The 15065-nt window shown below is 35.4% G+C and overlaps 1 protein-coding gene and 1 long non-coding RNA gene across 2 annotated transcripts; both read right to left on the reverse strand.

Moving 5' to 3' along the window:
• Positions 1 to 1517: 1517 nt before the first annotated feature.
• On the reverse strand, positions 1518 to 10852 carry LOC117160451 (chymotrypsin inhibitor-like). Its single transcript, XM_033341176.2, has 4 exons — positions 10686 to 10852; positions 3246 to 3333; positions 2183 to 2280; positions 1518 to 2030 (listed from the first exon to the last, which is right to left on the reverse strand). Exons 1-4 carry the CDS (start codon positions 10731 to 10733, stop codon positions 1950 to 1952), a joined length of 315 nt encoding a protein of 104 aa, XP_033197067.2. The 5' UTR covers positions 10734 to 10852; the 3' UTR covers positions 1518 to 1949.
• A 909-nt stretch (positions 10853 to 11761) lies between these two features.
• On the reverse strand, positions 11762 to 13152 carry LOC143304010 (uncharacterized). The gene is made up of 3 exons (XR_013060696.1): positions 12822 to 13152; positions 12531 to 12700; positions 11762 to 12400 (listed from the first exon to the last, which is right to left on the reverse strand). It is a non-coding gene; the product is annotated as an uncharacterized LOC143304010 (long non-coding RNA).
• Between the last annotated feature and the right edge of the window lie 1913 nt (positions 13153 to 15065).

A 15065-nucleotide genomic window follows, 5' to 3' on the forward strand; every position in this document is an offset into this window, starting at 1 on the left:
GCAAAATCGAGCATTTATTAATCGTCAACGACTCATATAGTTAGTCTTTCAACAACTATACTAACTTAATACGACATTCCAAGAGTGGGTATATGCATACATATAAACAAGGTAAAAATCTAAAAATTGTAACATTCTCTTTTTCAATAATTCCAGACTTGTACCATATGCACTACTCGAATAAAATTATTCATTCACTATTATTGTCAACAATCAAGAAGATATTGAAATTATTTATTTGTTCCAGGAAAACTTAAGTCTTGAACGTGGAAACTTGAACGTGAAAGCTTATTTACCAGTCGAATTGATACGCTAGTTAACGCTACCCACACTGTTATATTAATAAATTAGAACATCAAGGATACAACAGTTTGGAAATTGAAAATAGTGCCGCGCTTTAGAAGGATGCAACAAGTTTTTGAAACCATTCCATTCAGTCGTTTGCGTTGCTTCAAAAATTAACGAACAAGAATCCAACTAATCGAAATAATTTAAGGACTATTTCTGGTAGTTTTGATTTAACACTAGGTTTACGGGACCCGCCAATTTGACGGATTTCGAACTTCGAAATGAAATGTCTCAAAAACCATTTAATTAATTTTAACCATTTTGCATTTTCCGAAATATGGAACAGGTTTATAAATAATAGTCAGGCTTGTTATAAGCCATATGAAAATATTTCGATAGATGAGCAATTATTTCCAACGAAAGCTCGGTGCAGATTTATACAATATATGCCGAATAAGCCCCATAAATTTGATGAGTGCTCGTATAGATAGGTATATACGAAACGCCCGTAAACCTAGTGTTAAATATAATTCAAGAAACCCAAGATTCGACATTTAGAGTAACACATGAAGTGGATAGGTCGTAATAGGTATACGGAGGAAAATTATGATGGGGTGTGTTTAAGGATACGAGATCATTAGATTCGTCGAGGAAAATCTTCGTTAGGAAAGTGAAGGAAATGGAATTAATCTGTTAATTGGTTAATCTCTAGGTTGAGGAAAGATGCTAATCGCCCTCGAGAGAAAGTTGCTAGCGAGAAGCATCATACGTAAGAAAATCCGTATTTCCCGTATTTTTCCGTAGTTGGTAATAAATTTAGAGAATGCTAAGATAAAGACTATTTGTTCGTTTGAAGAATCTTAGTTAGAGAAATCCTAAGATCTATAGCGGGTCCTTAGGCTAGTTAAAAATATGCTATGAAGATGTTTCGACATCTAGCAATCATGTTGTCCGAAAGATAGGGTCTTTGTGTAGCAAGGCACAGGACAGAAACCGTTGGGAAGTTTGCTGTCGAGTGCCGCTACACACGTATCGATTACGAACACCGAAGATGAAGACAGGATTGTGAAACTATAACACTTACTTATAAACTATACTTATCTATAATAAGTATTAACTTATTATAAATAATTAGCCACGCCAGAAAAATTACTGAAAATTCTTAATGCGGGAATTGATTGCAAATATTAATAAATAAATAAAAAAAAAAGAAAAAGGGATTGTGAAATTAAATAATGAAAAAGGATAGTTTAATTTAGTAAGAAAAATACTGCCTGATATTTTTATTGAAGTTGTACAGAACTGTAAGAGGTCTACAAACTACTACAAAGTTGAAAAGCCGGAGGTTTTTTCTAACAAAAGTTACCTTGTAGTTTCTCGTAAATAATTAAATTATTATTGCAAATCTTCTGAAAATAGTTGTAGTTTCTTACAGTATCCATACTATATTATTTTAAACCAAAATTTTATTATAGAAAAGAAGGTAAAACCCATTTGCATATAAATTAATCTTTTTTATTTGATTTCTGCATATATGAAATAGAATATTAGATAGACATCTATTCAATGAAAAGGAATTTTTGTGAATATAATTCAATAATAGTCAGAGTAATAGTCCTTCTTTTACATCGTCTCCAGAGAAATTAATGTTTTTTTTGTCATTAACAATCATCTAGTTCAACACATTTTTGCCACTCGTTTCTAACATATCCATCTACACACTCACAGCCTGGAACGCATTGCTAAAATATAAAATAATATTTAATCTATTGTTGTATTCGATACAAGTAACTTATGATTAAATAACTATTGGTATATAGAACTGTAGTATTATTTTATGTTATACGAGACTATAATATGTTTAACACATTTTCCATAGACTTTAAATACCAACCAATGAGCAAATTCTGGGATTAGGTTCCTCGCAAGTTAGCGGGCAGGCAGTACCGCAGTCATTCCACACTTCGTTAACTGGGCAGCTCGCCTGGGTCACTGTTTTCATTTGTTAAATGATAATAGAAATTTTTAAACTTGTTAAATTAATAAATCTTTTCAAGCTTATAATACTAGAAATTAATATTTTTAATTTAAAATTAATATTCTCTCATAAATGACTCAGACTCAATGTTGAACACTATTCATTTGTTAAATGATAATAGAAATTTTTTAACTTGTTAAATTAATAAATCTTTTCAAGCTTATAATACTAGAAATTAATATTTTTAATTTAAAATTAACATTCTCTCATAAATGACTCAGACTCGATGTTGAACACTACTCCTATAAGAAATTTTCTACAGTCTGCTACACGCTTATCTTTGTTCACTTAAATATTTATACGATATTTAAAAGTTATGTAAAATGTAAACAAGAGTCGAAAAGTATTATAGAAACAGTTATGAGTTGACAAAGCATACGTTACGAATAAAGTTCTAAAACTGCGAATTTTATTTAAACGGAACAATATCTTAAATTAAAAAAAAGAATAATAAAGATTATAAAAGGAATGCAATTCTGATTGATGATTCATTTAGAACGAAGTCGATAATAAATTTAAATTTAATAAATTTATAATTAATAAATTTATGTATGTAATTTTGTTTCTCCTATCCTACAGTTCTATTTAGATTATTTGGCAACAAGAAATGTAAATTTTGTTTGTTTACACCAATAATAAATATTACAATTCTAAATAAAATAACAAATATTATCTATCCAGTATATTCTTTAATAAAACTATACAACGCTAGTTAAGATACTTTCTTCACTGAATATAGGTATTGCAGAAGCTTTTTTTCAAAATACACAAAATAATTTACTTATAATTCTCAATGAGAATTGATTGTGAAATTCTTCTAAATAAAAACAAAAACAGAAAAAAGAAAAATACACACAACTAAACGCCTTATATATGCACATGCAAACAAGTTCAATAATTATTCAAAATAGATACTTACAAACAAAATAGGTTGCCATGATGACGAACAGAGCCAGAAGGAAGCGATACATTTTGATTATATGTATGTTATTCGTTGGATGGTGTGTCTGAATGTAATAAACATTTAGTCAGTGGCTGGTTTTATATAGCCTGAAATATCCTGTTTACATTTTTACATTTGGTACTATTTACATAAGATTTATACGGTGACGAAACAATACGTCGTGGAAGAATGAATAACAGATTAAAAACGGAATGCTTGCATTTTATCAGCATTTTGCTGTATTAACACATATTGACGTTTTTTCGTGTTGATTTATTATTTACGTAATTAAGTTTTATCGTAGTTACTTGTTTACACTTATTGGGTTGGCAACTAAGTGATTACGGATTTTGTCATTAGGTGGTATTGAGAAAATCCGCAATCATTTAGTTGCCAACCTAATAATACGCCATTCATTCAAGAAATATGTTTCGTTTTCTAAATTCTATTAGAATGAAAAGCAAAACAGGTTTATTTAATGGGGTGTCCTGAATTAGAATGTTCTAAAATTGCGCCTTTTTGTGATTTTTTTAGAAGGGAAAGAAGGAAATAAAGTTATTGAATTTTGAGGTATGGTTTTATATATATTTAACGATTACAAAAAAATTTTCTTTAACTAAAAAAAAATTATTACAAATCTAAGCCTATTTCTATTTATATATTTATAACAATTCTAAGCCTATTTCATGGGCTGCAGTTTTCAATCGGCGGGAAAGATTCGGCTCGTAATTCTTGACTGAAACGAAAAATCAAAAAAGTATTAAATTATTATATATTTTTCTGTTAGGGAAGTGATACATTTACACTGTACATGAGAGTGTGTGTGTAAGGGTTAGAGGGCGTCAAGGACTCAGTGGAAACAAAAGACTGTTGCCAGATGTTAGAAGAAAAACAATAGACAACGTTAGATCAGAAGGACGGTTTCAAGGTGGGACGACCGAAAGGTGAGAGTGTGCGAGTCGAAAAGTGTGTGTGTTGCGAGAGTCAGAGTTAATCGAGACACCGAAGTGTAGAGTCGGTTGGCAACCAGCGTGCGTGCAAGACGTTCTTAGAGAGGAATATAGATGTATAACTGTTGTATGGGAAATATAGCCAATAATTTGTATTCCCAAATCCTCGAATTTCCTTAACATTTTCTTGTCACGATGAACTAAAAAATTTCGTCAAAAAGTTTATTTAAATAATTGTTATAGTTTAACCTTGAAGTTTATTTTTTCTTTTTAAAAAAACACATTTTTTCCTTAAACCCGCCAAAATGTTTAATTTCACACTATTTTCTGCCTTTTTTTTAGTTCATCGAGAAAAAAAGTATATAATAATTTAATCCTTTTTTGGTTTTTTGTTTCAGTCAAGAATTACGAGGTGGATCTTTCCCGCCGATTGAAAACTGCAACCCATGAAATAGGCTTAGAAATCTGTTATAATTTTCTCTTTACTTAAAAAAAAATTTTTTTGTATTCGTTAAATATATATAAAACCATACCTCAAAATTCAATAACTTCGTTTCTTTCTTTCCCTTCTAAAAGAAATCACAAAAATACGCTGTTTTAGAACATTCAAATCAGGACATCCCCTTAATACATTTACAGAAATACGGAAGGAGCAGAAATATTTAATGAATTCCGATAGATTTCAAAATATATTAATTCATAGATAATTATGAAAAATTTTGCACCGACATTCATATTGTACGTTTTGAAAAATAATTAATCTACATACATGTTATGTTCTCTAGATTTAAGCATTAGATTCAACTAGAATCAAACATACAATAAACACTTATATTTCAAGTTATAGTACCACACCAGAATAATTTACTTATAATTCTCAATGAGAATTGATTTATTTGGTAGACTTTTTACAATCAATTCTCATTGAGAATTATAAGTAAATTAAACACCCAAAACTTAACATAGAATTGCAAAGGAGACACAAGCTACACAACATAATTTACTTAAGCAAAAGTGTCGCATTAACACCATTGTCAATGTTTCTCTCTGAACTTGAATAAGACAAACACAACAAGGAAATTTATGATACCAATGTGGTATGTGATACGTTCATAAAAGTAGGAACGCCAGGAGCTAATAACATTCTACAGTGTGTGAACGACATGGACGCACGAAAAATTATTGTAATAAATTACCGACTCGTGTCAAATGTTCAGGTATGTATCTCTCGATTAATTGCTCATATGTAAAAAAATAAAAAAGGTAATCTGTGCAAATTGCAGAAACAATCATCCGGCAAGCTACAAACGTTGGATTGTAAGGAAGGAGTTGCAAAAAAATTATTTCTTTAAACACATAAGAACCAAATATCGACTGCATTAACGAGTAACAAATCTTAAGCAAAAATGAGAAAATAAAGTAATAATCAAAAACTTATAGAAACAAAAGAAAAGATCTGAATACGATATAATAACAGCAAAAATATTAAAAGAAATTCCGGACAAAGGAGTAAGATTTTTATCTTCAGGCTAAAGAATTTTCCACAGATATGGAAATGTGCAGAGATAGTGTTATAAAAAGCAAATAAGAATTTAAAACCACCATCCGCTTGTAAACAGTAACTTTCCTTCCAATTATATCTATATTGTACTCTGGCTTTTCCTTGAATCTGTTAATCGTATGTTGTGTCGTGTCGAGTCGCTACTTAACCAGGATCATTTTTTCAGCCATTGTTTAAGAACGGATGGCTTTAAGCCGAACGTAAATGTTGAACGAGACGAAGACTAGAGACACCCCCAGCAGCATCAGGCTTTTAACTTTTCTTATTTTTCCCCACTCAGGAATTTTACAAAAACTCGTCCAACCATTCCATAACCAGCTATCGACGCGACAAGCCAACTTTCTTTTTCCAGACATTCTCCGCAAGCCACGAATAGGATAGAAACAAGAGGAATCTTGTACTATTGGGTTGGCAACTAAGTGATTGCGGATTTTGCCATTAAGTGGTAATGACAAGATCCGCAATCATTTAGTTGCCAACCTAATATATTATAGTTTGAATGTATATGTTAATATTAAAACTATTCGATTCTTCGATTCATACTATGGAATCCACCATCCAAAATAATAGAGAAGACAATTGACAAAAGATGAATGGATGAAATAATAGCTAAATAGCTATTTTATAATAATAGCTATTATAATAATATTTATTATAATATAGCTTTTTTTTTGTACGTGGAGAAATCCTCGTGGACTGCAGCAGCAGCAGAGCGGTGTCGCACTCTTACCGACTAAAACTCCAGGATGGCCTGCCTACGCGTGTGACAGGAATGCCGCGGGACCTCTTGCGAATGACTGTCGGTGCACTCCCCGCGTCCTCATTATGGTGAGCCGATTCTAAAAGTTTCCTAACTGATTAATTTGGCGCTAGAGGAGGCCATTGCCTCTAGCGCCACCTCCCCTGTAAGTCGCGACCTGGCGGCGGGACGGTCCTGGGCCTCCTTACCGCCATTACCCTCCCCGCCGCATTAAAAAAATTTTTTTTTGTTTCTTTTTCTTCCTCTTTTTTCTTTTTTCTTCTTTTCTTTCTTTTCTCTGAATGCTGGGCCTGTGCGCTTTTTATTTTTTCTTTTTTTTTTTCGTGGAGGAAATACTCATAGACACCTTAACAACCCTCACCGCCCTGTGAGCCTGGGGACACAGGGCGGCAGAAGGTAGAGTGCCGGCCAAGCACTCTTACCGGCTAAAACCCCCACGGGCAGGACGGTAGGGATCAAGTGCGAGTGATCGCGTTGGCCCTGGAGTGCTTACCAACCAACTCTACCAAGCACTCGCGGAAAGTACCAACACACCACACAAGGGAGCTCTGGCTTGCCTTGTTGTATATTGGGCTTGTAAGAGAGATTTTTGGGTTTTTCATCCTTTGGAAATATATCCAGGGTGAGGATTCGAAACTCACGACGCGTCGTCTTCAGTCTCGGGCCTTAACGAGCGTAGCTACCTACCCTGCCAATAGCTAAATACCTAATCCTAGGCCAACAATTTAGATTAGAAAGAATTAGAATACAGTAAAGTAAATACACAGAATGACAAGCGACGTAATTAAATCAATGGAAGAAGGAAAATACTGCACCGCGTTGTTTCTCAATGTGGAAAAAGCCTCCGCTAAAGTCTGAATGATTTTACGTATTATATGATAAAATGAAGGATTTTAAGGAAGTTATAAACAATTCTGCCGAATAGCACATTTAGAATTATTTTCTCCCACATTACGAATAGGTATTTGTATGTTAAAATTAGAAGTGTAAGTGTCCTCTCTCAAAGAAATTTACGGTTCCACAAGAAAGTGTCCTCGAACCCATTTTCTATTTTGTTTATTGCTAACAACGCTGAAGACGGAAACTTATTCCTTTGCTACGTTCACATTTGAAAATAAGCTAGAAAAATTTGCCGAATGTCCAGCTGGACAAATTGTAAATACAAATTGAACAATAAAAAAAAAAGAAAAAGAACATCTGAATATACCCCATCCAAGCATGGAAACATTAAAATAGCAACAAGAAACCTAAAAAGCACCTATATAATATAGAACGCTAAACGAGAGATAACAAAATCCAATTAAACTCGAACAACTGTTCGCACATTGCCTTCATTTTTAAGAAGAAATAATCTTCTAAGGTTAAATTGTTAAATCAGAAAATCCAACAAACGACTTCGGTTAAATATCTTGTACTGCATTTGAATCATAAGTTGGACTGGAAAACATTAAACACCTAATGGTAATTACAATACTGCCCGAGTAGCCGAGCTAACTGGACGTGCAAAGTAGTGCTTCAGAAAAGTGCGGCAAGTGGGGAAGAGAAAGTTAAGAACGGCTACGCCTATAGCCAAATGGTGGAAACCCGTGTCTTCTATTAAGAAGACTAGCAAACCTACCATGAAAAAAATTACACCAATAAAAATTATAAACAAAGAAGATCAGTACTACATATACAAAACAACAGACACATCAAAAACAAGTCAACAAACAAATCAAGGACATGACTGCTCAGCCACAATTGAAGTTGACATGGAAACCGACAAAGAAACAACTCAACAGGACGAAAGATGGAAGGTGGCCAGCTATAACAAAAAAAGAAAAATAACAGGTAATCTAGATACGGAAAAGCAGCGATGGCTGCAAGAATTACCACTAAGAAACTCCTTCAGTTCACTTACGGAAGAAATAGACGACGACCCAGCAACCAAAAACACAACTAAATCAACGAACACTACAAAACCACCACCAATATTTGTCGAGGCCCAGATAATAGACACGCTTATTAATACCAGATCACCAATTTGGATTCAGAAACAAACACTCTACGATAGAGCAAATGCACAGACTTACAAATGAAATAATTCTAGCAGTAGAAAACAAACAATACTGCACAACCTTCTTTATGGACATCGAGAAAGCATTTGACAAAATAAACCACGAAAGTCTACTTCAATCAATCAGAAAACAATTCCCGGAGCAGATATACCATTAATTAAATCTTACTTACGCAGCAGAACCTTCCTAGTTAAAATTAAAGACACATACTCTGAAGTTAAAGACATCAAGGCAGGGGTTCCGCAAAGAAGCGTCTTAGGACCAATTCTATACACACTATACACGGCCAACATGCCAACAACTACTAATAGCAAAATACTGACATTTGCGGACGACACAGCTGTACTAGTCAGGCACACTAACCCTGCAACAGCAGTCACATTACTACAAGAACATATTACAAACATAGAAAAGTGGCTTCAAGTTAAACAAATTAAAGCAAACCCCGATAAATGCAACCACATTACATTCATACTGCGAAAACAGATACCACCAAACATTACACTGAACGGCACGCACATAATACAAACAAGGCAAGTCAAATACCTAGGACTCCACTTAGATACACGATTCACATGGAAACAGCATATTAAATCTATAATAGACAAAATACAATTACCAAGGAGACAAATGTATTGGTTAACAAGTTGAAAATCCAAACTAAGCATAGAAAACAAACTAAAAATATACAAAACGATCATTAAACCAATTTGGACTACCACTTTGGGGAACAGCAGCAATGAGCCATATAAGCAAAATAGAGACAATCCAAGCTAAAATTCTTAGATCAATTGTAAACGCCCCATGGTACGTTAGAAACGAGGACATACGGAAAGACCTTGGAATACCAACGGTCAAGGAAGAAATTAGCAGATTCGCAAGAAGGTACAGAGAAAGAATAGCAACGCACCTGAATCGGCTGGCAGCGGAAACGTTCAACACAACCATAGAAAGAAGACTAAAAAGGAAACACCCAGCAGATCTCACAAAGGATATATCTTAACAAACACGAAGATGGTACCCCGCTGGGGGTAGCCACCCACATGTTATATTAGCACACCGCTATAATATTTTACCAAATGTCCTACTGGACAAATTGTGAATGTGAAATTTTAAATAACAAAAAAAAAAAACTTTTCCAGTTCTATGATAATCGTATTTGCACTAGTCGATGTCTTCTCTATTGCATAACGACACGTGTAATCCAAACGAAGATTCGTTTCACGCCCCTAACCCTAATTCTAATGTAAACCCGACATACATATCTTCGCGGGATAATCCGTGGAAATTTCATTTGAGCCCCGAATATTCGAAATATTTCTTACGATGATGTAGAAATTTTAAACACGTAAACATGAAAAAGGTAATGAAGAATAGGGAGGTTAATTAATTAATTAATTAATTAATTATTATTCTTAATTAATTTTTCATATTGTAAGAGCTGTGAAACAGCGTAATAACTCTGTCAGAGATTTGTTTCCTAAAAGGCTGATGATCGTGACAACGACACGCGACGTAAATAAATTCGCTAGTTCGCATATTTTCGAGTTTTATTGCGTGCAATTAACTCGGCCTCTCGAAAAGTGGGCACGTGAGTTAATTAATCCCTTAACCTACAACGGGATCGGGACAAACGTAAATATTGCGGGCATAGCCCGTAATATATGATCGGACCAAACGTAAATGTTACAAGCATAGCCCGTAATACGATGATCGAGCCAAATATAATATATAATAGCATGTCTACGTTTTCGGCCCAAAATTCTCGAACGTAAATCATAGGTTAAAAGGTTAAGGGAATCGCGCGAGAGAAGAAGAAGGCGGTGTCGTTAATTAAAAGGATCGCAAATACGTTTTAGTCTTATTACGAATCTGACTGCCTGCCTTAACGGTCAGCAGGAACAATGCAGGAGTAACAAAAGCATGGTCAGCGTTTTCCTCATAAATCGCCTTTTCTAACTCGCTCATACGGAAACGAGAGAATCAGGGATTATTTATTAGGGGTTACTGCAATTATCGTAATGCTTTGTTTCTTTAAATCAATTTCTTCACAAAAAATTTCTTCACAATTAACTCACTTAGACTTACAAGTAATGTGTGCGTTTCAGAGCCCGACTTTTTGATCGACTGCGCCATACCTCGAGTAAAAATTCATACTGGCTTCGCATCTAGGTGTTCGTTTTCATTCTCGTCTACCCTCTAGCGCCCTCCGCCCGGAGAACGACGCGCATACATGGGCGCTACACGACTTGAAAAAACCCTGCTCTCTCCTTGTGGCTCATTGGACAAGTTGAACCTACCCTTTCGGGCGGCAGCTCGCTTAGCCGACGCCACACGATGCATGCATCGCGTCGCGTCGTTACCAGCGGCGGCCACGAGGAGGCGGAGCTGCCAGCATATAGCTCGGTCCCAGCTGGTTGGCTTTCCAGCCGATTATCTCTGCACCGTCGCGACACCTATTTGTATGGTCACCGCCTGCACCGACAGTTCTAGGTTTCCTCTTCGGCTCACGCGTTTTGTGTTTTGCACAATTTATCTTTGACGTTGTATAAATGCGTTAAACAATAATTTCAACTTGTCGTAATTGGTAATTTAATAAATTCGACGAAACGAACGCGGCTCGTTAGTTCCTCGAGCATCGATTGTTTCTTAATATCCAACGATCCACTCAAGGAGAATAGAATTCGAAGATCACAAGGGAACATAACAAGTTCATTTTGTCGCATTTTGGACGTTACTTGACGCGTAAGTTGGAATGTCCCGTGTCGTACGTTTGGTTAGGTGAAGATCAAATTACGTTCTTCTCGTGGTCTTCAAATTCTGCCATTCTGAAATGTGATCTTTGCGCGCTTGGAAATTGGCGTTTAAATAAGTAACTAAGCCGTGTTTCCCTTATCGACATCGATATACTATATCGATCATGTTACGGTTACATGCTGTGGTTCGCCTATACGTTATTTCCAGTCGTCTCGATGTTTCTCGCGTGAAGCGCTTCGTTGAACAAGCTCAAAGTTCGGCTGGCGTTTTGCGGGTCCTGCACAACGGCTTGTAACTCAGGCCGCCTGTATTTTACATTTATTATCAGACTGCAGCTGTTACGTAACGAACGGGTCCGCGAGTTCGAGCTCGCACTCGTGACGTACGTGCTACGAAATATTGTACGTATAAGCGATACCGATGCACCGCTTGATCCTGTTCTCTATTTTTACGGACTGTTCGTGCTGCTTGTGGTCGTGCTACTTTATAGCCCAGTTCGAACTCTAACTATGAGCTTCGGGTCGAGATGAGAATCTCGTTGTAACCTACAGGTTCGAAAAAGACTGATAGGCTTTGATCTACGTGGTGGTTGGGAATTTTCATTTGTTTCGAGTTCGCTTAGCTGATAAATAGTGAAAGTGCATTTCTTCAAAAATAAAGAAGAAAGCGAAGTAGATGGAAACGTGGGTCAAATTTGAAATCACTTCTCGGTTATGTGGAGGTTGATTAAACGTGTTGGTGTATATAGTGATGAGACAAGTTAATATTTGGTGTAGTCAAATGTATTTAAAACTATCGGCAGTACTCTTTTAACGATCTCCTTCTAACGAGTTTAAATTCGACTTCGGTTGACGGTTGCGCATAGCGGCGATATTGTTTTGTCCGGAGTTTGTTTATTATCAAGTTTCGTACATCGAGACGGTATCAATGCCCCGAGGCAAATCAACAACATGAGTTACTCTCGATTCGCATCGTCCTATGACTCATGTGCCGCTACAATATGCAATGGATAAAGTGATAAATAGCTTGCGGATGTTTACGCGTCTCTGAAAATGTTAAAAGATGTAAGATGTTTAACGCGAAGTATTCGTGATAATATTCGCTGTAATTTGAAATATCTGCGTGCAGTCTCGTAGATTTTGAATAAAGATTTATCTTTTATCGAAAAATACATACATGTTTTGGCCTATATATAGCTTTGTACTCTTGTCAACTAAAAAAGAGGTTGAAAAAAAGTGATGTTGACTCTTGGAGTAAAAAATTCATTTAGAAATGCACCAAGAGAAGGAAGATAAATTATTGATGAAACACAGGTTAGTCATTTCCGATCCAAAAGAAAAATGCAACTAAAATAATATGTAGACAGCAATTAAGGCAACATACAGATATGCAAAATGAAAAATAAATGTAGAAAGATACTGTAGTATCGTAGAAATTAAAGATATAAATTTTTCTCCGATTACTTACAATTTATTAATATTGAATTGAATATACAGGCGTTAATTGGACAGAAAACGATGTTTGTTTAACTGAAACTAAATGCGATACTCGTATCTATCTCAAATAACTTTACAGTTATTTGGTAACTCTCGTCACAACGAATCTAACACTCTCTCTTTCTCTCTCTCACTAGCAACTCTAACAACTCTACAACACTGACAATTCGATCAATTCTCTCAACTCTACTCCTCGATGTCTCGATCAACTCTGACTCTCGCAACACACTCACTTTTCGACTCGCATACTCTGACCTCTCGGTCTAGCCCCTTGAAACACGAAACCGTCCTTCTGATCTAACGTTGTCTATTGTTTTTCTCATGCCTATGTAAGAACTAGGTGACTTTAGTCACATAGGTGCTCTTAAATGTAAACGAACCATCAATCAATTTTTAAATCAAAGAGATTTAAAAATTATAAAGTTTCCCTGTGTTATGTCTAAAATGGAAATAATAAAGTCATTGAAATGATCCATCATTTCAAATTCATATCGCTTTTCTTTACTTCAGAACTGCTATAAACATTTTAAATATCATTTATGTCTGGATTTCCTTGCGAAGTTCTCGAAGAATTCGTCAAATAATGTCATCAACAATATAAATAATCGTAAAACATCTATATTTGTGTTTAAAAAATATGCAAATAAAGAGAAATAGAATAACCGAGACCGGAGAAAAAGAATCAACTTTTTTAGCAATGGCAAGGCACATCCCGTATCTGATACAAGCGGAAGAGAAATCAATTTCTATCATGTCGCACGGTGAACAAGAACGCAAATACGGAATCCTTTGTACTACTCCAAACTCTGTTGAGTCACAGTAATAATAATAATCGGGTGTTGACTTCTGCTCGTTTTTACTTGAAGCCTGCTCGTTACCTCTTTGACATTTGGAGGATCGTTTTCTGCCGAAACCCGTTCCATCTGACGTTAAAATCAATAAAAGTAATATTACGATAGAGACTTTTATCTCCATTGTCGTCGACTTCCGTCAAGTCTTCGTTTTCTGCTCGATGGATATAATACGGATTCCCAAAAACTTTCTTCATATGAAATTTTATTAATATACATTTATCAAAGATTACACATTTTAAAATGTCATGGTAAGGTATACTTCGATATTACTTTTACTCTCGATAGACGTCGCCGTCGTTGCTGTTGCCACACACGAGACACAACAAATCACGAAATTGACATATTACCGGTAATCTCCTCGCGTCGCAGTTCGAACATTTCACAAATAAGTTGAAGAATTGAACTTTAGATATAGTGGTAAAATTTATTATATATTTTTTTTAATAACGTTTATTTAAACCAAGATACATTTTAATACATTTGGGTATTCACAATAAACCATGAATTTTGATAAGATGTGTTAGACAGAAGTACCGATACGCGACGATACGACGTAGCCATACTATGTTATGTGTCGCCGTTTTACATTTTTTGTGTTTTTATCTATTCGTTGGATTTAAGCCGTTGGGGAGTGGAGCTTTTATGTGATTTTGTTTTTGGTTGTTTTTTTCTGTCCTGAAAACTTGGTCGCAAAACAGCACGCTTCGGTAGTCTACTTTTTGGGTGCTGTGTAACTTTGGGGAGGGGCGGGATGAGAAGAGGGAGAGGGAGGGGGAGGGGGATGTTAAATAGGTTTATTTACAAAATTTACAATATTTACAATGTTTACACCTGTGTTATACGGGGGCAGAATTGAGCTCTGATATGGTATGAGTGCCCCTTTGTTTGCTTTTTCTCCTAGTTGGAATTTTTTGCAGTATTCTCTTTCAATTGGGCCGATTTCACTTGACATGGGTCTAAACAGTATGGTTTTGCATTTGCTTGTATTGATTTTTAGTTTCCATGCGTGGTAGTAAGAGATTTAGTAAGTCACTGTTGTAAATACTGAAAAGTAACGGGGAATTTACTGTACCTTGTTGTAGACTGTTTTTTATGGAGAATTCTTTGCTTGATGTGTGTGAACCTTCGGTCATTACGAATGTTCTGCTTGTAATCATGTTCCAGACTATTTTAATTAGGTATTTAGGAAAGTTTTTCTTGATCAATTTGTATATGAGACCTGGGATCCAGACTGTGTCGAAAGCTTCTTCGAGGTCTATTAAGCAGGCGGCTACTCGTTGCTTTGCGTTTAGAGCCCAGCAGATGTCCGACGTAAGTTTGTTTATTGCGTGAATTGTGGAGTGTTTGTGCCGGAAGCCAAA

This window comes from Bombus vancouverensis, chromosome 18 (assembly GCF_051014615.1).
Source record: "Bombus vancouverensis nearcticus chromosome 18, iyBomVanc1_principal, whole genome shotgun sequence".
Lineage (NCBI taxonomy): Eukaryota > Metazoa > Arthropoda > Insecta > Hymenoptera > Apidae > Bombus > Bombus vancouverensis.

Coding starts and splice junctions, on each gene's coding strand:
- LOC117160451 (XM_033341176.2), bottom strand. CDS start 10,733: ATGGCGCAGTCGATCAAAAAGTCGGGCTCTGAAACGCACACATTACTT. Junction 2,281..3,245: donor CATGGCAACCTATTTTGTTT/GTAAGTATCTAT, acceptor AAATGAAAACAG/TGACCCAGGCGAGCTGCCCA. Junction 2,031..2,182: donor ATCCCAGAATTTGCTCATTG/GTTGGTATTTAA, acceptor TTTATATTTTAG/CAATGCGTTCCAGGCTGTGA.